The sequence below is a fragment of the Castanea sativa genome, chromosome 2 (genome assembly GCF_040712315.1).
Source record: "Castanea sativa cultivar Marrone di Chiusa Pesio chromosome 2, ASM4071231v1".
Lineage (NCBI taxonomy): Eukaryota > Viridiplantae > Streptophyta > Magnoliopsida > Fagales > Fagaceae > Castanea > Castanea sativa.
This window is the reverse complement of record NC_134014.1, coordinates 53,810,772-53,833,929: the sequence shown is the minus strand read 5'-3', so window position 1 is coordinate 53,833,929 and position 23,158 is coordinate 53,810,772. Positions and strand designations below refer to the sequence as shown.

Sequence of the window (23,158 nt, the reverse complement as noted above, 5' to 3'; positions counted from 1 at the left end):
TAGAGTTTTATAGAGAACCAATGGTAGACCCGCTCCACTCGCGAAAAAAATTGATAATTTTTTTTAAAAGTTAAAAATAAAATAATAAATGAGATTTATAAGTGTTAGTTTTAAACTCTTTTTAAAATGTTGTGATTATTTTCATATAAAGTATAATACAATATATTAGATTTTCTAAATTAAGCTATTTCTATTTTGTATTTGAAAATGTTTTAAATTTTGCAAGTTTTTTTTCCCAAGAAAACTTAATAGATTTTACATTCAATTATTATATAAGGCGAGATATTTTGTGAATAATATAATGTGTGGTTGGAATTTGTTTATAGTGCTTTTTACAAATTGGATCGAATTGAACCAACTAGATTGAAATGGACAACAATGTACCAAAATGAATTGAAATATACCGTATGGGAAAAAATAGACCGAATTGGACCAAATGGACCGTAATAGACCAAAATGCTAAAGTGATATAGCTCAACAAAAATATAGCAATAATAAATACTATGCTTCAACTTTTAGATATTACTAGTTGCATACCCGCGCGTTACGCGTGATCATTTTTTTTAGGATTGTCTCATTAAATATTTTATTAATACTATAACTTTAGTTATTAACCATTAGTTTTTTATTAGTTTTTAAATTAATAAAAACCTTAAAAATACTTTTTTTTTTACCTTTACACACACACACACACACAGTGAATCTTTACACATACCTTCAAGAAAACTCTATATATTTCACTTTTTTGGATACGTAAAATTATAGACTACTACTCCATAATGATAGTGACTAATTAATTATATATATATATATATATATTTTTTAGTGATCTCATTTGTAATGCTTCTTACCATTATCATATATTCATTAACTGGTGATTTGCATAACAAAGACGATAAATGAGAGGTAGCATTGTTCATTAGATTTTTTAAAGTAATAGTGTATGAAAATTATATATATGGAGGAACGAATCTCTCCGACACGAGAAGGTATTGTCCTCTTCGGAAATTGTGTTGAGCATGTTTCCTCAAGGTTTTGCTCAGTCCCACATCGGGGAGAGACACCTCCCACATGTGCCTTATAAGCTTGAGCCAAGGACACGTGTACTACTACTACATATATATCATAAATAAAGTTAAATGAAATGTCAAAAAATGGATTTTTAAATTTTCTAATTTTATTTCTTATGTAATTCCTATTACTGTAAGAGAACATCTCTTTTTTAGTTATGATTAATATGGTTTCTATAGTTAGAGTTTGATTAGTTTTAAATTTAAATTTAGTACTATGATTGACTTTAATTGTTGATTTAATTTTTTAAGTGAATTTAATAGTTTATGTTACTACATTGTAAGTTTCTAATGTTCTTTACACGGTAATCTCTATTTTATTTTTTTACTTCTCCTTACAACCTCTTTGTTTTCCAATCAACGATTATTAATTAACGTTTGGTTTTTTTTTTCTTTATCTACTATTTATTACTTTGTATTGATTTTTTTATACCATCTCTCTCTCTCTCTCTCTCTCTCTCTCTCTCTCTCTCTCTCTCTCTCTCTCTCTCTCTCTCCACTGACAACCTATCATTTTCCAAAATTTGATGATGATTCTATGACATTAAATATGCATTATTAGTTTTTTTTTAATTTAGTGTTTCTAACTTGATTTGTTTTGTATTTCATTCTTCCTTTGATGCATTGGCCGTGAGAATGAGTGTTTCCCTAACATTACTCCACTTAATGTGGACAATTTTATTTATTTAATATAGGCAGAATATTATATTTCAAATTTTTTAAAATAAAAAAGGAGTGGAAATATAAATAATTTAATGTTTATATGGAGGATGTGGCTGAATTCAATTGTTAAACAAAATGATATGAGAAAAAAATAAAAATAAAATACTCAACAATAAACACTAACTTATCGAAATAATTCTATGTAATATAATAATAGTACATTCTCATATACTATTTTTAATTATTTATAATGCAATATGATAATATTTAACAATCAAAGTCATAAAAAAAAAAACTTAAAACACAAAGCTAGATCCCATCAATATAAATAGAGTTCTAAAGAATACAAAACTTTATCAAGCTAAAATAGAGATGCAAGAAAAAAAAAATTCCACCAAAAAATTGAGGGAGAAAGAGTGGGAAATAACCACTTTTTTGTGAGAGAAAATTATGTAAAGTATGGAAGAGTGAATGACAAATTTATATAAAGAGGATGATAATAAAAAGAAACAAAATAAAGGAAGATAAAAGGAAAGAGGAAGAGTGATATCAAGGTAGAATGTTTGGGGAGATGAAAAGGTAAAGAGAAGGATAAAGGTTGGAGAAAGTGTACATGTTAAAAAAAATGAGTACAATTTGATGAGCACAATTTTCTTTTATTTGAATTTAAGTAAAATATTACATTTTTTATTTTTTAAAACAAAAGGAGAGAAAATATAAATAATTTCATGATAAGGAGGATGTGGTTGAATTTCAATATTGAGTAAAATAGAAGAGAAGAAAAAAATAAGAAAAATTAAAAGATATAACAATAAACACTAAATTATCCAAATTATGCTATGTAATGGAATACTATCATATTTTTATCTACTATCTTTAATTTTTTATAATGTAATCGGATAAAAATTAACAATCAAATAACAAAATAATAATAACTTAAAACACAAAATTAAATCATATCAACCTAAATTAGAGTTTTTAAAAACACAAACATTTATCAACCTAAAGCGGAGATGCAATAAAAAATAAAAATCTACCAAAACATTGAGAGAGAGAGAGAAAGAGAGGGAGAGAGAGAGAGAGAGAGAGAGAGAGAGAGAGCCTTTTTGTGAGAGAAAACTATGCAAAGAATGGAAAAAAAGTGACAAATTTATAGTAAGATGGAAGGGATAAGAAAAGACGAATAAAGGAAGACGAAGGAAAATATGAATAGTAATATTAAAGTAGAAGGTAGTGGAAAGATGAAAATGTAAGGGAAGAAGAAAGGTTAAAGAAAGTGTAAATATTTAAAAAATAAGTGAATGTAAAAAAAAAAATTATAGGAAAATTGGAAATAAAAAAGAAATATATATAGATGTTAAAATTGACAAAGATGAATATGTAAAGTCAATAATTTATTTATATTTTTTTTTGTAAAAAATATAGGAATCAATAATAAATAATAATTATGTGGCGAATGACGTGGCGATAAGGTGACGCAATAGGAGCTCAGCAGCAATAAATGCCACACTTCAATTTTTAGTAATATATAAATATAGATATAGATAGATGACCAAATTGTGAGAAAAAACTATGCAAAGAATGGTAAAATAGTAACAAATTTATAGTAAGAGTGAATGGATATGAAGAGACAAATAAAGGAAGATGAAGGGAAAGATGAATAATAATATTATAGTAGAGGGTAATGGGGAGATGAAAAGGTAATGGAAGAAGAAAGGTTAAAGAAAGTGTAAACATTTAAAAAAATATGTGAATGTCAAAAAAATTATAGGAAAATTGGGAAAAAAAAATATATATATATATATAGATGTTAACACCGACAAAGATGAATATGTAAAGTCAATAATTTATTTATATATATATATATATATTCTTGTAAAAAATATAGAAATAAATAATAAATAATAATTATATAGCGAATGGCGTGGCGGTAAGGTGACGCAATAGGAGCTCAGCAGCAATAAATGCCACGCTTCAGCTTTTAGTAATATATAGAATATAGATATAGATATAGATAGATGACCAAATTGGCATTACTAAACAAATTTGGTAATTTTAATATTGTGGTAAGTAGATGTGGTTTAGGCTACTTTGTCCCTAATCATTCTAAAAGTCAATTTTTTTTTCATTGACATGATTTGGTATGATGAGTTTGTAATAAAAATGGTGTCAACAATATATTTTTGTTATCCCAATTACAACTTATCACCATGATAAGTTGTAAACAAAAATTTGTTTCTTTAATATTACTCTTCTTCCGTCCCACTCTAAATACAATATATGCCCAGGGACATAGCTAGCTTTGTACTAGGGGCCAATAGCTCCCCCTAAATTGTTTTTTTTTTTTTTAATATTATTATATATGTGTACAAATTTTAGCAATTTTGATCTATAAAATTACATTTTTTTCCCTTAAACAATATCATTGATTCTTTTAATAGCAATGCTATATTCACAAACTTTTTTACAATATTTTTACTAACTGTTTTGATAGCAAATTCATATTGGTTTGCACATGGACTCACCACTCACATAATTTTTTTATTTACTAGTAACCACTTATTACATCAATAATTTATAAAAAAAAGTTTATAACGCTAGTATTTTCCTCATTTTAGTGACTATAAAAAAAATTTATAGATCTAAAATCTAAAACAAAATATACAAGCCCCAAAAAAATAGCTCAACAACAAAAATTACCAATAGTAAAACTTAAAAAAAAAATTAAGCAGAATTAACCAATTTTATTTAAAATAAACAACCTTGTCATTTAAAAAATTCTAAATAAAAATAAATTTTTTCTTATAAAAATAAAAAAAAAAAAAAAAACCTCTGCAGCTAAGTAATAGCAGAGTCAAGGTTGAAACCGCTGCACACAGCCAACAGTAAAGTCGCCTTGTAACTCAAAACTCTAGCTCCTTCCAGTATATGCCTATGCTGTTATATACAATTTTGTTTTGTTTTAGTCATCTTTTTTCTTGGGTAGGATAAACGATTACAAATGCTTTATACAAGTCGGTCAAATGCAATAGAAGGTTTGTAAATCCCGGTACTATAATAATATCTTAATAAAGTCTTTAGGCTATGACTATTTCTCTTTGCCCCTTAAAGTTTGGTCTATAATTAGAATTTAGTCCCACAAATCGTTGCAATTCTTACGTTTTAACTTGTTTTTTGGTTAAAGTGAAATTCTTAAGGGTTCTATTTTTAGGAAAGAAGCCTAAATTTTATTTAGGAAGTCAAGTATAAAAATTGAATGTTTGTGAACAAATTTGGTAAAGTCAAATTGAAAGTTTGTGGACAAAAATTATGGTAGAGACAAATTATATGAGATGAATTGTAATTTTTCTTGAAAGTTACAGGAAGCTTAGCTGGGAATAGGGAAGGAAAAGACAGGTTTGCTAGGTCTCATTACCAACATAGGCATAACTTTAAATACACATTTTCTGTCTCACTTTTTTATTTTCACCTTGTATATAGTGCAGCAAGAATCTTCCACAATCTTCATGCAACAACATTTCAGCTTATTAAACTTCTTTTTTTATTCCTTTTAAGAATCTTCTGCTGTTGTCCCAGTTGCAAACATCAGCTGGCTAGGCCTTGAAGTTGAAAGCTTCAAAGTACAAACTCAGCATACAACATCAACATGTTGCAAAGAAATTCATCCTGCCACGTTCTCAGGTGACTGACAGATATTATGCAACAAAAGCCACTCTCTCACTCTCACTCACAAAGCAAACATGCTGCGCACTTTGCCTACCTCCAAGTGACCTCTTCTTAAGGTTTGGAATGAACAAGATATTAAAACAAACAAGCTCAACCAACAAAGAATAAGAAGACAGATACAACAACAATGGCCATATCCAAAAACCTCTTCAACATGGTCCGGAAAAAGTTCCACAAATCTTCTCACACGGATACCAATCTTTCCAATACAAGTTCTAGTGAAGAAGCCATTGTTAGAGAAGAAACAGCCAACTTTGAAGAAGATATTGCAGCTTCACCAACACCTTCATCATCACAAAAGAAGGATTTAACCAAAGATGTTAAAGCCATCAAAATTCAGTCTTTTTTTAGAGGCTATCTTGTACTTTTTTCAACATTATATATATATATATATATATATATATATATATATATATATATATTTTTTTTTTTTTTAATTTTTTTAATAGATGAATTGGCTTGTGAACTAACTGTGTTATTTGGGTTTTGATGATCTCAAACTTTAACAGGCAAGAAAGGCATTTCGAGCACCTAAGACCAAGGAAAAAAGGTTGGGAAAAAAAAGAATGGGAATGCCCAAAAATTGCTTCAAAATGGTCCAATTAAAGTCTGGCAAATCATCTCAAACCAACACTAGTCCAAGTGGATCCATTGAAGAAATAAATGTTATAGAAGAAACCACCTATATTTCTGAAGAGCCCAATAGTTCAGCTTCATCAACACAATTATCCCAAAAGAAAGATTTAACCAAAGAAGACATTGCTGCAATCAAGATCCAATCATTTTTCAGGGGCCATCTTGTACTTAATCTATACCATTATATTTCCTTCCAAAAAAAAATTTCTTGAAATTATTTTGAGTATAAACTAATAGTGATATTTATTTGGATTTGTATGATTTTAAACTTGAACAGGTAAGAAAATCACTTAGAGCACGTGAGAGCATTGTAAAGAGCTCAAAAAAGAAGGAAACCGGAATGTCACAAAAGTATTTCAGCGGAGTCCAAAGAAAGTTTCGTAAAAGATCACAAAGAGATATTACTTCTCCCCAAACCCATACTAGTCCAAACAATTCCACTGAAAAATCAATTGATCAAGAAGAAACTATCAAGTTTGAAGACCCCAATAGTGCAGCTTCATCTTTATCATCATCCCAAATGAAAGATTCAACCAAAGAAGATGTTGCAGCCATCAAGATCCAAGCAACTTTTCAAGGCCATCGTGTATGTTATTTAACTCATTGCGTTTTTTAACATTTTATTTGGTGATAATGATTAGGACTGACAATGATTTTTGAACAGGTAAGACAAACATTTCGAGCACATGAGAACATTGCAACAAGTTCCCAAAAGAAAAGAATGGGAAAACACCAAAATTGCTTCAACATAGTCCAAATAAGGTTGCACAAAAGATCTCATAAAGATAAAATTTCTCCTCATGCCAACACCAGTCCAAGTAGTCCTATGGAAGAAGCAATTGTTGAAAAAGAAGCAACTAATTTTGAAGATCTCAATGGTGCAACTTCATCAATACCATCATTCCAAAGGAACGATTTAACTAAAGAAGATATTGCAGCCATCAAGATCCAAGCAATTTTTCGAGGTCATAGTGTATGTTGTTCAACCCCTGGTATATTTTTTTAGACATTTTATTTCTTGATGATAACTTGCCATATAAAACAATGATTTTCTTTGAACAGGCAAGACAAATATTACAAGCAAGTGAGAGCATTGAAACGAGCTCAAAAAAGGAAAGAGTAAGAAAACCTCAAAATTACTTCAACATAGTGCAAAGAAGGTTTCGCAAAAGATCTCAAAGAGATGCAATTTCTTCCCATCTCAACACTAGTCCAACAAATTTCATTGAAAAAGCAATTGTTAAAACAGAATCCTTCACTTTTGAAGATTCTAGTGGTGCAGCTTCATCAGCACAACCATCCCAAAGGAAAGATTTAACCAAAGAAGATGTTGCAGCCATCAAGATCCAAGCAATTTTTCGAGGCCATCATGTATGTTATTCAATCCATCTCATTTTCTCTTTAGACATTTTGTTTATTGATAATAGCTTGGTATTTATTATAAACCAAGGGTGTTGTTTGAATAGGCAAGGCAGAGATTTCAAGCACGTGAGAGCAATGTAACAAGCTCCAAAGAGAAGAGAATGGGAAAACCCGAAAAATTCTTGAAGATAGTTCAAGGAAGGTTACACAAAAGATCTCATAGAGATACCACTTCTCTCCGTACCAATACTGGTCCAAACAATTCCACTGAAGAAGCAATTATTGAAAAAGCAACCACCAATTTTGAAGTTCCTAGCAGCGTAGCCATTGTTAAAAAAGAAAGCACCAACTCTGAATATACCAATGGTGCAACTTCATCAACACCACCATCCCAAGAAATCACCAATTTTGAAGATCACAGTGGTGTAGCTTCATTAGTACCATCATCCCAAAGGAAAGATTTAACCAAAGAAGATATTGCAGCCATCAAGATCCAAGCAAATTTTCGAGGCCATCGTGTACGTTATCCAATCCATTGCATTTTCTTCTAGACATTTTATTTATTGATAATGATTTGGCATATAAACCAACAATGTTTTTTTTTTTTGAACAGGTAAGACAAACATTTGGAGCACGTGAGAGGGTTGTAACAAGCTCAAAAAAGAAGAGAATAGGAAAACCCCAAAATTGCTTCAACATAGTCCAAAGAAGGGTTCGCAAGAGATCTCATAGAGAGACAATTTCTCCCCATGCTAACACTAGTCCAAGCAATTTCACAGAAGAAGCAATTGTTAAGAAAGAGAGTTCTAACTTTGAACATGCCAGTGGTGCGCCAATTGTTAAAAATGAAAGCACAAGTGCAGCTTCATCAGCACCACCATCCCAAGAAAGCACCAATTTTGAAAATTCTAGTGGTGCAACAATTGTTAAAAAAGAAAGCACCCATTTTGAAGATCCCAAAGATGTAGCTTCATCAACACCATTATCCCAAGAAATCACCAATTTTAAAGATCTCAATGGTGCAGTTTCATCAGCACCATCATCCCAAAGGAAAGATTTAACCAAAGAAAATGTTGCAGCCATCAAGATCCAAGCAATTTTTCGAGGCCATCGGGTACATTATCCAACACTCTGCTTTTTCTTTAGACATTTTATTTATTAATAATGATTTGGCATGTAAACCAACAATGATATTTGGCAGGCAAGACGAGGATTTTTGTCACTTAATAGCTCGGTATCAAGCTCTAGAAAGAAGGAAAACCCGCGTAGAACAGCACAGATGTCCCAAAATTGGTTCAACATAGTTCGAAGAAAGTTTCGCAAAACACCACATAGGGATATCATTTTATCGCATACCAACACTTGTGCAAGAAGCTCCACTTATGAAGCAATTGTACCAGAAAAAACAATCAATTTTGAAAACGCCAATGGTCCAGCTTGCTCAATACAGTTATCCAAGAAGAAAGATTTAACCAAAGAAGATATTGCAGCCATCAAGATCCAAACAGCTTTCAGGGGCCATCTTGTACTTCATCCAACCCAAAACAAAAACATTTCCTAGTAACAATAATGCATTGTTAATAAACGGTTTAGCATGAAAATTTGTAATGATCCAAACTCTTAAGGGTTTTTGTTGATTTCAAAATTTTATAGGCACGGCAGGCATCTCGAGCACTCAAGAGCCTGGTGAAGCTGCAAGCAGTGGTTCGTGGGGTATGTGTGAGGAAACAGGCACGTATAGCCCTGCATTGCATGCACGCACTTGCTCGATTGCAGGTTAGGGTTCGCGCACGGCAGCTCCTTAACAGTGATGAGGTGTTGTGATGGCTAATACATTGAAACACTGGACTCAAACCTTACCCATGATCATTACTATTATTGAGGTACCGAGGCTTTATTAGCTTAACGCGAAAAATCCCTACATGTGCTTGATATTTTGGAAGGTCCACTGTCGCAAATGATTTTTACACCTTGGGCCTTCTGTTATTTTTTTCCCAAGTATTCAATTAATAATACTTTCTACTTAGCTGTTCATCTACTAGCTGGTCAGTATTTATTTATTTTATCTTTTGCTTACAAACAGAGCTTATCCTCCACTTAACTACAAGACTCTTGATTCAATCAGAACTGATCCTCGACTAACCTACAAGACTCTTGACATTTCCCAGTAAAATGTTAGTTGAACAATGCAAACGATTAAAAATTGCTTGTGCTGTAAGTGGTTGTTAAATACGTTAAGATGTCACCATCTTGTAGTAACCATTCAACAGCAAGTTGAAATCATTTATAGGTATTTACAACAAAATAGAAAATAAAAAAATTAGCTTGACAAAGGCGCTGCCTCAAGGATGATACAAACATGTTGGCTAATTTTCCAACCTTTTTTTTTTCCTGCGAACATGGCATAAAGCCCCTTTTGCTCAACTTTTGGTCCTTCAAAAAATTATTCTTGTCAATTTAGTCCTTGTTTGACTATAAAATTGTTAAGATTAATTCATCATGTTAAAAACTTGAATTGACAAATGATTCTTAAATATGGTTTCTTAATTTATTCAAAAATAATTTACACGATCCTACCCATAATTTTTTGAGGATCAAAATGGCTTGATCCCAAAAGTCGAGGACCAAATAATGCATTTTGCCTACAAACATTCAAAGGCATGTACAACAGAACAGCTGGGTGAATGAAGAGGGAGAAGATCGAAGAAGAACAAAAGGGAATACAAGGAACAATAAACTGCTAATTTACGAGACAAAAAACATGGTTGAATTCTCGGTCAAAATACTATACATTGCAAATTGTACATATGATTGAAAAAGACCGATACAGTCAGATCATGTGTAGTGCCATTAAAGATTTTTACTCATCTTGCACTTTCAATGATGGCCCTTTCTGAATGCTGAAAAAAAGCCACTGGATGATTTATCCTTGCATCCTTCATTCTGAACCTGCTTCAACACATCATACTTTAGAATGGTTTCATAAGACCAGTTTTTGTTTTTATTTTGTTGTTGTTGGTATCATCAATTTTAAAGACACATAACACTTTCTGTTACCTCATCAGCAATCTGCTGAAGGATTTCTATGATTTCAGAGAAGTTAGGTCTTTGAGCTGTGTCTTGCTGCCAGCACCTCTCAAGCAGTTCAGCGAGTCTTGGGTAAGTGTTTTTTGGGATTGTAGGCCGTATACCCTGATAGCCATGTCAGTTAAAGAGACTTATCACCTACATAACAAAATTGTTTATGTTATACCTCATGTTCGAAATGTAAACAACAAATACCTTTTGCACCACACCGACTGCCGCTTGTAATGGGGTTAAGAGGGAATACGGGAGCTGGCAATATAACATAAATATGGTTATAGTGAGAGCATTTATGCCATCATAAGTTAATGTAAAGAATTGAGAAAGAAAGTCATTATTATAAAAAGTTCCTTTGGTTAATAAAAAAAGGGGCGTCCTTTTTCATTCAAAAGGCAAGGAAGACTTACTTCTCCAGTTAAAAGCTCCCAAAGTACTATTCCAAAACTGAAAACATCTGCCTTGTGATCATATGCTTTATGTTCAATAACCTTCACTCACTCATAAATATCACTGTAAGAAAATGCTAGGAAATGCACTTGTGAATAATGTAAGCCACAGATAGAACTAGATTATCAAAGACAGAATGATCTCATTATGGGGTTAAGCAAAAATGATATGGCCGTGAACATATTCTAGAACATGGAAACTATTGTTGGTTGCAATTGCAATATAATTTCAGTAGGTTGGGAAATAAGCAAAAAAGAACTTTTGCCAAAAAAAAAAACAAAAAGCAGCAGTATCCAGATTTATGTTGCATTTTGTGGTAATGTCAAGAATAAGAAGAAGAAAGTAAGTTGACGCCTGAATCTGAAAAGATCCATACCTCAGGAGCCATCCAACGGTATGTTCCAGTTTCAGCTGTCATCACTCCAGATGGAGTCTGCACTCTGGCAACCCCAAAATCAGCAACCTTAACGATCTGTTCAGAAAGGTCTAGGATTTTAGGACAAACAAACCAAGCATATTGCTACAATTTATCATTCTACGATTTGAAAAAATAAAAAAACCCAGGAATACAGATGGCATTTACTAGAATGACAAAATATCACAAAGGATGAAGGGAGAGGTTGGGGGGCAATAATGGAGTATCACAACCAAATAAGATATGCTTCAAAAGTAGATTTTATAAACACAAAAGAATAAAAAATGTTAATTGACAGACAAAATCAACCATTTGCAGATTTATAAAATACTCTTACATCATTTTCATCCATCAGAAGATTGGCAGTCTTGAGGTCCCTGTGGATTATATTGTTTTGGTGCAAATAATTCATTCCCTTGGAAACATCAATTGCTACTTTGAGCAGAGATGGAAGCTTAAATACACCCCTATGTTTATGCAGAAAGTCGTATACACTCCCTCTAGACATGAATTCTGATAAAACACAAACATCAAGAATAAAAAATTGAAATCAGTAAGCCAAGTCATCTTAAAAATATTAATATGAAATACTTGATACATTTTATAGAAGAAGAGGAGGTTGTGTCACTTGTGTCAATTTCATCAAGAGAAAGAGAGCACCTATTAACAGTGTCAATCATGAGATCTAGAAGATAAAAAATGAGAGCCTTGATTATACATTCATAGACCTTAAAGATTCTCGTGGATTTACCAGTCACAATGCACAGGTTTGGAGGCTGCGTACATGCACCTATGAATTGCACGACATTCTTGTGACGGACTTTCCTGCAAACTAAGATAAGTCATTACAAGAAAAGGAGGAAACCAAAAGAAAGATGCAAGCAGAGACCAAAACCACCTCAAAAATAGAAAGACAAGTCAAATACCATCCACTGAGATGGAACCACACTGATAGAATATTGTAAGATCCAAAGGTGAGGCCCCAATGTGGCATTTAAATATCAGACTATCTCATTTGGAAATAGCATTTTTGTTTTCTCCACATAATAAGACTAAAAAGGGTAATCTCCATAAGGGAAAGTGCAATTCTTTCAGTATCAAAGTGTTGGTCACACACACACACACACACACACACACAGGTCTTAAAGGATGCATTGACAACAGCATAAAGCTCAGAGGTCAGTATTTGAAAAGGGCATGAGGTGCCACTAAAAATTATGAGATGGTATTCAAACCAACCTCATTATATAAACTTCCTGGGAAAACTCTCCCAGCATCTCTGCATTGACACGCTCAGGTTTGAGGATTTTGATAGCCACTTCCTGACCAAAATATGTGCCTTTATACCTGAAGAATTGTTTAAAGAGGGGGAAAAAAACAATCAGCCGAAACCTATATAAAATCAAAAATAGTTTTCAGACAGACAACTTACAGATCTCCAAATGACCCAGATCCAACTTTGTTTCCCATTTTCAATTGCCTGGCATCAATTTCCCAGACATCAGTTCCATCAGTTGGTATTTCTATGCAATTAGACAACGTTTCAAGCGTTCTCTGGTTATGCCCACCTGTAGCATAACCTGAATGCTCTTTGGACCAATATTGCTCCTGCTGAGTATTGTGTGAAGGGTTAGCACGTGAACTAAATTATGTAGAATGGTTCCACACATTGACTGGTATCTATTCCAAAATGGGAAACAAAAAAAAGTAGTGAAGATGGGAATTACCTTAGACTTTAAAATTTCTTTTTCTAATGCACTTTTAAGCTCCTCGGTTTCCTAAATGTTACACATTGCAAATATATCAAGCATTATAGTGATGGAGCGAGATAAAAAGATAGTTAATCTGTCCATTATTTTTCAAAGCATTAAAATTTTATTCCAACCTGAATGTTTTAGAAATAGAACAAATCAAATTCAATCAAAAGAAGAAGTATCTTTGTCAATGGAAAACATTATATAAGTCCAAAAAATTGGAAACAAAGGAATAAGATATGTAACATGAAAAACATTTTGACAATCATGTACAAGAGACAAAGCAGAAGATGATTTTGATTCCAAATGAAATTATGTAAAATTCTAACCAAATCCACTCCCCCCCCCCCCAAAAAAAAAAAATCTTAGAAAGCAAATCCCTCAAGGTCAGCAGATCTGAAGCCGTGTATTAGTACCACTGTGATCTTATATTCCAATTCTTTGAATAGTGCCTTTTCCAAGTTCCCCTAAAAGTATTGTGTTAAACTTACATGTCTTTTTGTTTGGCACCAAATAAGAAAATTATAAAGTTTGAGTAAGAAAGCAAAATGCTTGATGCAGCAATAAATGAAGTATAACTATATGAGAAACATATGGAAATTTTTTGAAAGCTATGAAATCCTAAGAAATACAAGAATCAATTATAAATATATACAAATATTAGCAAGAAAAAAGAAGAAAAGTATGGTGGATAAAGATTGAATAATGGGAACAATATGAAGAAGCTATTGAGATCAACTTAAAAGGGAATTTTACAGATTTTTGTGCACCCTTATCTAAGCCCTAATTAAATCTATCTTTCACAGCAATTATCAGCCCAAAAATAGTTTTCAGAGCCCAATTATCTTGACCCTAAAGCCAAAAAGAAAATCTAAAGATACTGAGTCAACAAATACTTAGATTTCTTACATTTGTCAACTAAAATAATAAAGTAAATAAAGAATGAAAAAAAAAACCTCATTCGATGCCATGTAAAAAGCTCTAGTTAACAGATGAAGTTCCAAAGATTAGCAAATACATGTTACTCAGCAAAACAGAGGAACAAGCTATGTAGACATGAGATTTCCACAAGCAAAAATTTCAACAATGAAAGGGAGAAATTATCATTAAAGTAAATCAAGATATCAATATGTCAATGATCTATGGTACTAATCATGTTTACCAGATCACCAAGACACACGTAAATCAGATTAGTTATGCTCACAAATACAAGACCATACCTCAGAAGGCCAACCATCAACAACAAAGACATCCAGAGAGAATCCATCCCCGGTGGAAAAAGCATGAGCTTCTCTAATGTTCAGTCCAATCTCAGAAAGTAATGATGTTAACTGGCATAGTAATCAACATTATTGGTAAATTGGTGGAGAGAGAGGATTCCATGCAACCATTTCATCCAGCAATAATATCAAAATGCGTGATGGTAAATTCCATGCAAATGGATTACGTACCTGGTTTAGGATTTTGGGCTTGTCAATTGTGGAAAATGTGATCTCGTGCATAGGCCTACAAGGTTAACAACTGTGGATTAAAACTGTGTAGAAATGAACACAAAAACACAAACTAAAATCAATTGATTTGTAAAAAGTGGTCTTCATGGTATGCAGTGTCAAACTGTTTAGCTAGAATAGATTGCCTTCTGAATACAAGAAGTAAGTACTCAAAAAGAAGTGATATAAAAATAAATCCAACAAAATAGTAGAAAATTCTAACAGACAATTTTTATGATGGAGAACAATATATTACAAATAACAACTGGCCACAAGAGAGAGCCCTACCACCTCTGCATTCATAACAAAGTAAAAGAGACACCAGTAAGCTACAAAAAGTTGTACTTTGATGCTTCTCAACAAAAGAATTCACAAAGAAAATTCTTTTCATGATCGGTGATCCTATGGAATTTTGAATATATCTCGTTGCCAGTGATTCTCTCTCTCTCTCTCTCTTACATGCGCGCACACACACATACACATGCATTAGCTGAAGTCATGTTTCATGTGCACGTAAGATTTTGAGCTTAATTGAATAGATCACAATGTTATTTTGTCTAAGAAGTTAAAAAATAATAATAGTAATAATTTAACTAACTAAATTCTTTAACAACGTGAGGAAAAAGGGGGGCAGAAGGGAGATGTGGAAGCAACTTTGCATCATCTACACTGTATTACTAACTACTCTACACAGTATCAAAATCATCCATTTCTTACCGAGACAAGTGTGGTGTCACATTTATGGCACTGTCCTCATCCTCAACATTATCTTTATTGCCTTGAATGGAAGATGCTTCAAGATTGGGAGATGAACCAAAGGTAGGTGGCGGATGATTCCTGGGGGATTTAAACACCCACAAACGTGCAGATAGTGAGAGATATATGACAACATAATTTAATAAACATCACAAATTAGAAAACAAGTACTTAAAGATGAGGAAGAACAACCCAAAAATAAATCATGTACGCATTATTGAGCGTAGAACAAGACTGGGGAACACAATTATACAGCTAAAAATATGTAATGAGTCATACGTCAGTCTGCTTCCATTATGAAAAGAACTTTGTGCATCTTCTGTCATTGAAGAATCCAAGTTAACAGAATCAACAAAATTGCCATTTGCAATAGGGTGAACCTGCATCAAAGTAAAAATTCATAAAATAGCAATCAGGCATATATCATCTGCTCCAAACCAATCAAGTTTCTAAGGATAGACCACCTATGAATCATGAATGTCAAGCTTCCAGTCACATTGCGGTTTATTCATTAATAAATAAATAAAAAGCCGAAAAAAGACAGTCTAGTATATGCAAACAAGTTTACCTGAACTTGGCGAACATCAAATGCGGGTCGATTAGCAGGATCTTCTGCCAATTGCAGTAATCTCTTATGAGTCAGCACATCCTCTGCCCTCTCCACATTCACTTCCAACGCATATCTACACCCGCAACAATCAGATATACTTCGAACACGTTAGAGAGACACTATGCATTTGCAACCTTTTCAATTTACAAACTAAAACACATAAATCAAAACAAAAACACTTAAATTCACATTTCCAAACAACAACCATTTTATATATATATCAAATGAAAAAAATGGTAATATGCAAATCTGCCGCTAAGTTTCTTTAAATTTCATTTCAATTTCATTTCAGTCCTCTAACTTTCAAGTTTATTCAATTCAGGCTTTTCTATCGAGTTTTGTTATATGTTGCGGATAATTTTTCAATTTTATAATTTTTTTTTTTCAAAATTTTGAAATTAAAAAAAAATGAATTAATGATTGAAAAATATTTTTCAGATTTTTGAAAAAAAAAAAAATTAATAAAATTTATCCGTATTAATTGAATAAATCCAAAATTTAGAGGACTGAAATCAACGAGGAAGAGTAAAATGAAATCTAAGAAAGTCAGAGAGTCAATTCTGTATTTTACCCCAAAAAACACTGTTTGGCTATCTGATTTCCTATTCTTTTCCCTCTTTCACAGACACACGAAATCCATAGCTAAATAAATGAATAGCTAGTATCTGAATTCACAGTTACATAACGAATCGATTAGCAAAAAAAAAGAAACAAAAAGCTAGGTTAAGAGAGAGAGAGAGACCGAGAAGGAAAACGATTGAAGTGAAGCCATAGCTGATCATCGAAGCCGAGAAGTTTAGCCTCTTCGCAATTCAAATCCTGGATTCGACTAAGCACCTCGTTGTACACCTCCAACTTCTGCTTCTGCTGCCGAGACTGTCGTTGCGGTGAGTGCACTGGTCGACTACCACAGCTCTCGTTGTCTTCCTCCATCGCCATGAATCCACAGAATTCAGAGAGAATAGTATTGGATAAAGTATAATAATTGTTACGTAGAATTCAGATCAGAGTAGGTGAGTCACTAGCTAATATAGCTACAGAGTATATGGACTATAGAAAAGTAGAAGAAGACAATAAGAATAATGAAGGATCAGACTCTCTCTCACACTAAACTAGCGCTTCTTTCTTTCTTTTTTCTTTTTCTCTTTTTTCAAGAGAGATTCTTTTGAGCTTGATCGATTTCTCACAGCTTGCCACGTCATCGCCAGGTCCAACTGGATGGTTTCGCATCTAAGAATATTACTGCTTTCTCATTGGATAAACAGCCAAAACCCAGCACAGCCGCCTGTTGTTTTTGTTTGTCTTTCCGTTTTTACCGAGTAATTATGGTGCCATGCCATGCCATTGCTCAAAATATTACGTGGCGAGTTGTGATTAGTAAAAAAGTATTTTTATATAGATTTATTACCTTTTTATTAATCACAATTCACTATATAAGCAAGTCATAGATAATGGTGTGGCACTAAAATTTATCGTTTTTTTCTCAATAACTGCTTTAGCACATAATTTTATTATTAAATTTAAGAAGTTATATTTGAATTTTTATAAACGTCATGTTAACTTATGCTATTAAAACAATTATTAATAAGCCATAATAGAAAAGTTTTGATAAAATTTTTATGAGGAATATAAAAGTTGTCAATAATATTTATTATTTTATTATTTTTTTAAAATAATATTTCTAAAAATAACTAGTCTTAATCTAATGTGCATTTTTAAGGTATTGGTTAACATTTCTTTTTTTATAAATATCATCCTTCAATTTTTATGTGAACTTTTGGAAATGACAATATCCGCAACAAGGGACATTATTGGAAGTGGCTGCAAAGTCAATGATGGTAATAATGATACTGATAATAGTGTGAAAAGTAAAGCAATGATAAGGATGACCATAAATGAGAAAGCGGAAAATTTATGAAATAAAAATGTCGAATAATGATGTATCAATAAAGGAAAAAAAAGAAAGAAAGAAGCTAATCTATAATGACATATTTATCCATGGAATTGACTCTCTCACACTTGATACAAGGAAGTTGTGTGTTGCTAGACAATGATAATTATGATGATGTGAAAAGAAATACAAGATGGTATGAAATAATGTAATATATATCATTATAATGTTATAATCTTACTAGGATGAAAAATGATTTGGTGATGATGTTGATATGATACTTATTGATACAGCCGTGATATTGTATCATGTTACAATAATGGATAGAAGTTACAATGGTGAAAAATGGTGGTGATAATAACAAACAGGTGGTGGTGTAGGAGATAATTTGAGAAGGAACGTGGTGACAAAGATGACAACAATGATATCAGTGACAGTGTGAAAAGTAAAGTAGTGACAAGGATGAAATAACGCAATAATAAGGATGACAAGAATGATACTAGTGACAGTATGAAAAGTAATGCAATGACAAAGATGCTCCCTAAATTCGACTAGTAAATCATTTTTGTTTTCTAATTTTACTCTTATACCATACATAATTCATCAATTTAAAATATATTTCATAAAAATGGAAAGGTTTTTAATTATTAATTCACTTTATTTTTCCTTTAATTACTCTTATACCATATTAGCTCACTGAAGCAAATAATATTTAGGAGATATCCTAGAAATATAAAAGCAAATATTTTTTTAATAAAAAACTTTATTTTTAATGTTTTTAGAAAATTGGAGATATGTACATAATTTTTTTTTTCTTTGTAGACGAAACCATGAATGTGAATTTCATAGTTAGGAGTTAAGAATCCTTTAATTTTTATTAATGTTATATATATACTTAATGTAAATAATTTTTTTTTAGACACAAAATACTTTGTTAAATGTAAGAAAATAATGTGTTAAATCATGTTATTCTTTGGATTTATATATATATAGCATGACTCCTCTTGAAGAATTCTAGCTCCACCACTAATGACAATGATACTAGTGTCAGAATGAAAAGTAACACAATGATAATAATGACAACAATGATACTAGTGATAGTAAAACATAATAGAAAATTGTATGAAAAATCAAAATGTACAAAAATAATGTATCAACCAAAAAAAAGTCCAATAAGGACATATTTATCCATGTTTGTAACTTGGGATTGAATTCAAAATTTTGCAGACTTCTTGAATAACTCTATTGTTAATTAACCTATCCAAAAAAAAAAAAAAAACTCTATAATTAAAGTAAGGAAAATGAACATTTATAATATCCAATTAAAATTTTAATTAGTAAAACATAATTTCAAAATCTCTCATTCAAAATTTCAAACAAAACATAATAATTAATAGAAAAATTATGTAGTTGTAGTCTTGTAGACATGTAATGTCAAATATTTCCATGTTAATAAATCCCCTGGTAAAAATGTTACCACGTGAAGAATTCCTTTTAAATTTATAACAAAAGGATTTGTATACATTCCAAAAGTCTTGTTCCCACTAAACTATAATAGTTACCCATAACTTCACTTAGGGGTGGCAATTCGTATTCGCATGTCGGGTTCGTGTCGTGTCAAATCATGAGTATTCGATTACATAGGTCAACACTAACCCGACATGTTTATTAAACGGGTCAAGATTTCTCAACCCTAACACGACCCATTTATTAAACGGGTCAGTCGTGTCGACCTATTTATCAGATTTTATTAAAATAAAAAATAAAAAATAATGAAAAAACAAACAAATAAATATTTTTAATATAAAATTCAAAACTAATGAGTAACTGCATCAAAAATAATCATTCAAAACTAAAGCATATCCCAATATCACAAATAATCAATCACAATAAGTCAAAGAAAATAAATCACAACAACTAATAAGTTTATATACCTAGAGTTTGAAGGGTATATTGGTAAAATGTCATTTAATTAAACGGGTCAGACGGGTCAAACGGGTTCTATGTGTTCAACACTAACCCAACCCATTTATTAAACGAGTTAGCCGTGTCAACCCGAATATGACACGAACCCGTTAAGCCTCAACCCATAACCTGCTAATTTCGTGTCGTGTTGAGTTCGCGGGTCGTGTCAAATTTTGCCACCCCTAACTTCACTATTCGTTTGAAATGATTTATTTTTATTTTTTATTGTATGCACAAGTGCAGAAGAGCGAGGGGCTTTATCACAGCACCGGTGATCAACTGGCATCTTCTCTGATCTCAAATTACAAATAGAAATTAGAAATATTGATTTTTTAGTGAATAGAAAAACAAAATAAAAAACCTAATTCTTTGGAATTTTTAAAATAACTCTCTTTTTCGCCAAAGCAAGAAAATTTCAACATATTAACGATCCGTTTGTTTCAATGGAAAACCTTGTGTAAAGATAGTTTTCCTTATTTTCCAATATTTGGTAGCATAAAAAAATATGAGTCAAAGGAAAACTATTTTTGGTCAATATAAAAAATATGACTTATTTTTAGAGATTGTTTTCCATTAAATTTTTTTGAAAAACAACTTTATCTCACAGCAAGCTAAATAAGGGAAGTTAAGATGTTATTTTTCAACTTATTTAAAGTTGCTACTAAACATTGAAAAATGAGATAGTTTTATAGAAAATGCTTTTTAAAAAATGACTCATTTTCTAGAAAATATCATTAAAAATTTGAAGTAAAATATTATTTCACAAAATTTCTTTCAAAATGTCAACGAATGCTACAAAATAAATAATTATTTTTAAACATAATTGGATTGTCAAATGATTCCACCATAAGAATTTTTTTTTTAAAATTTTTAGAAACACACACACATATATAGGGGAAGGTGATGAGATAAGGAAATACACTCACACAATAAAAATTCATTAGGTAACAAAATGCTTCTATTTTTTTATATTTATAAATAATTTGATGGTTACAACAAATCCTGATTCTCCTAATAAATATTATGCAATTAAGTAACAAAACTTTTGACCAAAAGGCTTTCAAGTTGAGAATTCCTTTTATAACAAAAGTATAATTAGTATAATATATTCATGCCAAAAGTTTTGTTAGGGCTATAAACTTCAATAGTTTTCCATAACTTTGCACTCTCTGTTTTAAATGAGCTTCTTTTTGTATTGTATGTAATTTTTTAAAATCTGCAAAGTACAAAGAGAACGGTAGAAGATTGTTCTATTACTATTAGTGAATAGAGAGAAAAAAAAAATTAAATGTGGAATTTCTAAAAAGCCATCAATTAGAGACGAGCCATCACAATAATTGATTTCATAGTCCACAAACTAGTCAATGTAGTCATTATTAATTTATCAAAATAGGCAGTGCCATTAATATCATGTAAGTGGGTTGAAGACTTTAAAGTGAATAATCGTCATCACTTGGTTACAATTGTAAGCAATTATTGTACAACATTTTGTTGTCTTTTTGTCTCGTTAATTTATACAACACCCTAGCTGAATCGAAACCCTAAAATTGTCTCCTTGTGATGTATTGATGTACTAGTATTTCATAATTTATATTCCGGGCACTAGTTTGCACAATAATTCCTTTTTTTTTTTTTTTAATGATTGCTCAATAATTCTCTTTATCTTTCATGTCAATGTTACTTACATCTTACATGAGAAACAACATTTCCTATATATATATATATATATATATCTATCTTTTTCTACTTGTTCTTGTTTTAGTTATAGTAGAAAAACATTTCTTGGCTTCTTACTAACTATAAAAAAAGAAGAGTCATGCTAACAGGTACCTTTAGAACAATTGTTAATAAATTATTTTAGTAAATTTTGACACTATTTTCATAAGAAATATAAAAAACTGTAAAAAAAAATTGATTACTTTTTTCACATTTACAAAATAGTTTTTTTTTTTTTTAAGTTTTAAATTACAACAAATCATGATTCTCTTGATACATATTATGCAATTAAGTAACAAAATTTTTTACCAAAATGCTTTCAAATTGATAATTCCTTTCATAACAAAAGTATAATTAGTATAATATATTCATATCAAAAGTTTTGTTAGGGCTATAAACTTCAATAGTTTTCCATAACTTTGCACTCTCTGTTTTAAATGAGCTTCTTTTTGTATTGTATGTAATTTTTTAAAATCTACAAAGTACAAAGAGAATGGTAGAAAATTGATTTATTACTATTAGTGCATAGAGAGAAAAAAAAATTAAGGAAATGTGGAATTTCTAAAAAGCCATCAATTAGAGACGAGCCATCACAATAATTGATTTCATAGTTCACACACTAGTCAATGTAGTCATTATCAATTCATCAAAATGGGCAGTGCCATTACCATCATGTAAGTGAGTTGAAGACTTTGAAGTGTACAATCTTCATCACTTGGTTACAATTGTAAGCAATCATTGTACAACATTTTGTTGTCTTTTTGCCTCGTTAATTGTTATACAACACCCTAGCTGAATCAAAACCCTAAAATTGTCTCCTTGTGATGTATTGATGTACTAGTATTTCATAATTTAGATTCCGGGCACTAGTTTGCACAATAATTCTTCTTCTTTTTATTTATTTATGAATGCTCAATAATTCTCTTTATCTTTCATGTCAATGTTACTTACATCATACATGAGAACCAACATTCCTAGGAATATATATACATATATCTTTTTTCTTCTTGTTCTTGTTTTAGTTATAGTAGAAAAACATTTCTTGGCTTCTTACTAACCATAAAAAAAGAAGGATCATGCTAACAGGTACCTTTAGAGCAATTGTTAATAAACTATTTTAGGAAGTTTTAACACTATTTTCATAAGAAATATAAAAACTATCAAAAAAATTGATTACTTTTTTCACATTTACGAAATAGTTTTTTTTTTTTGAGAAAAAGTTTTAATCTATAACGTTTGCTCATAATGATTGTCTTTATCATTAGACCAAGACATCAATTAGTTTTTTGTATAGGCGAGAATAAAATCTCAGATCTCTTATTTGATGGCAATAAACTTTAACTATTGAAAGGCTTGATGTATAACAATTTCAAACCGAATATTTTCTTTTAGAAAGTTTCAACCTATGTCGTCCGCTCTTGATGATCTTTATAATCAAACCAAGACACTAATCGATTTTTAGTGTAAATGAAGATTGAACCGCAGATATTTTATTTAACCATCAGAGACTTTACTAGTTAAGCTAAAAGTAAAAGTTTATTAAATTATTTAATTTTGAAAAATAAAAAATAAA

General features: G+C 31.1%; 2 protein-coding genes across 4 annotated transcripts; one reads left to right on the top strand and one right to left on the bottom strand.

Moving 5' to 3' along the window:
• The first annotated feature begins 4,734 nt into the window (after positions 1-4,734).
• Positions 4,735-9,444, top strand: LOC142624673 (uncharacterized). Its single transcript, XM_075798350.1, has 9 exons — positions 4,735-5,820; positions 5,969-6,259; positions 6,373-6,681; positions 6,760-7,068; positions 7,158-7,466; positions 7,562-7,975; positions 8,071-8,571; positions 8,659-8,982; positions 9,111-9,444. The coding sequence occupies exons 1-9, from the start codon at positions 5,587-5,589 to the stop codon at positions 9,279-9,281; spliced, it is 2,862 nt and encodes a 953-aa protein (XP_075654465.1). The 5' UTR covers positions 4,735-5,586; the 3' UTR covers positions 9,282-9,444.
• Positions 9,445-10,178: 734 nt separating this feature from the next.
• On the bottom strand, positions 10,179-17,137 carry LOC142624671 (serine/threonine-protein kinase STY17-like). 3 transcript variants are annotated; one of them, XM_075798347.1, is made up of 16 exons: positions 16,756-17,137; positions 15,972-16,086; positions 15,683-15,783; positions 15,365-15,484; positions 14,609-14,663; positions 14,378-14,488; positions 13,131-13,181; positions 12,836-13,014; positions 12,643-12,750; positions 12,155-12,228; positions 11,741-11,916; positions 11,365-11,460; positions 10,949-11,029; positions 10,740-10,793; positions 10,515-10,649; positions 10,179-10,406 (listed from the first exon to the last, which is right to left on the bottom strand). In XM_075798347.1, exons 1-16 carry the CDS (start codon positions 16,950-16,952, stop codon positions 10,335-10,337), a joined length of 1,725 nt encoding a protein of 574 aa, XP_075654462.1. In that variant the 5' UTR covers positions 16,953-17,137; the 3' UTR covers positions 10,179-10,334. The 3 variants fall into 3 exon arrangements, with proteins under 3 accessions (XP_075654462.1, XP_075654463.1, XP_075654464.1); XM_075798348.1 differs by having other exon boundaries at positions 12,836-13,011; XM_075798349.1 differs by lacking the exons at positions 10,179-10,406; positions 10,515-10,649; positions 10,740-10,793 and having other exon boundaries at positions 10,952-11,051.
• Positions 17,138-23,158: the final 6,021 nt, after the last annotated feature.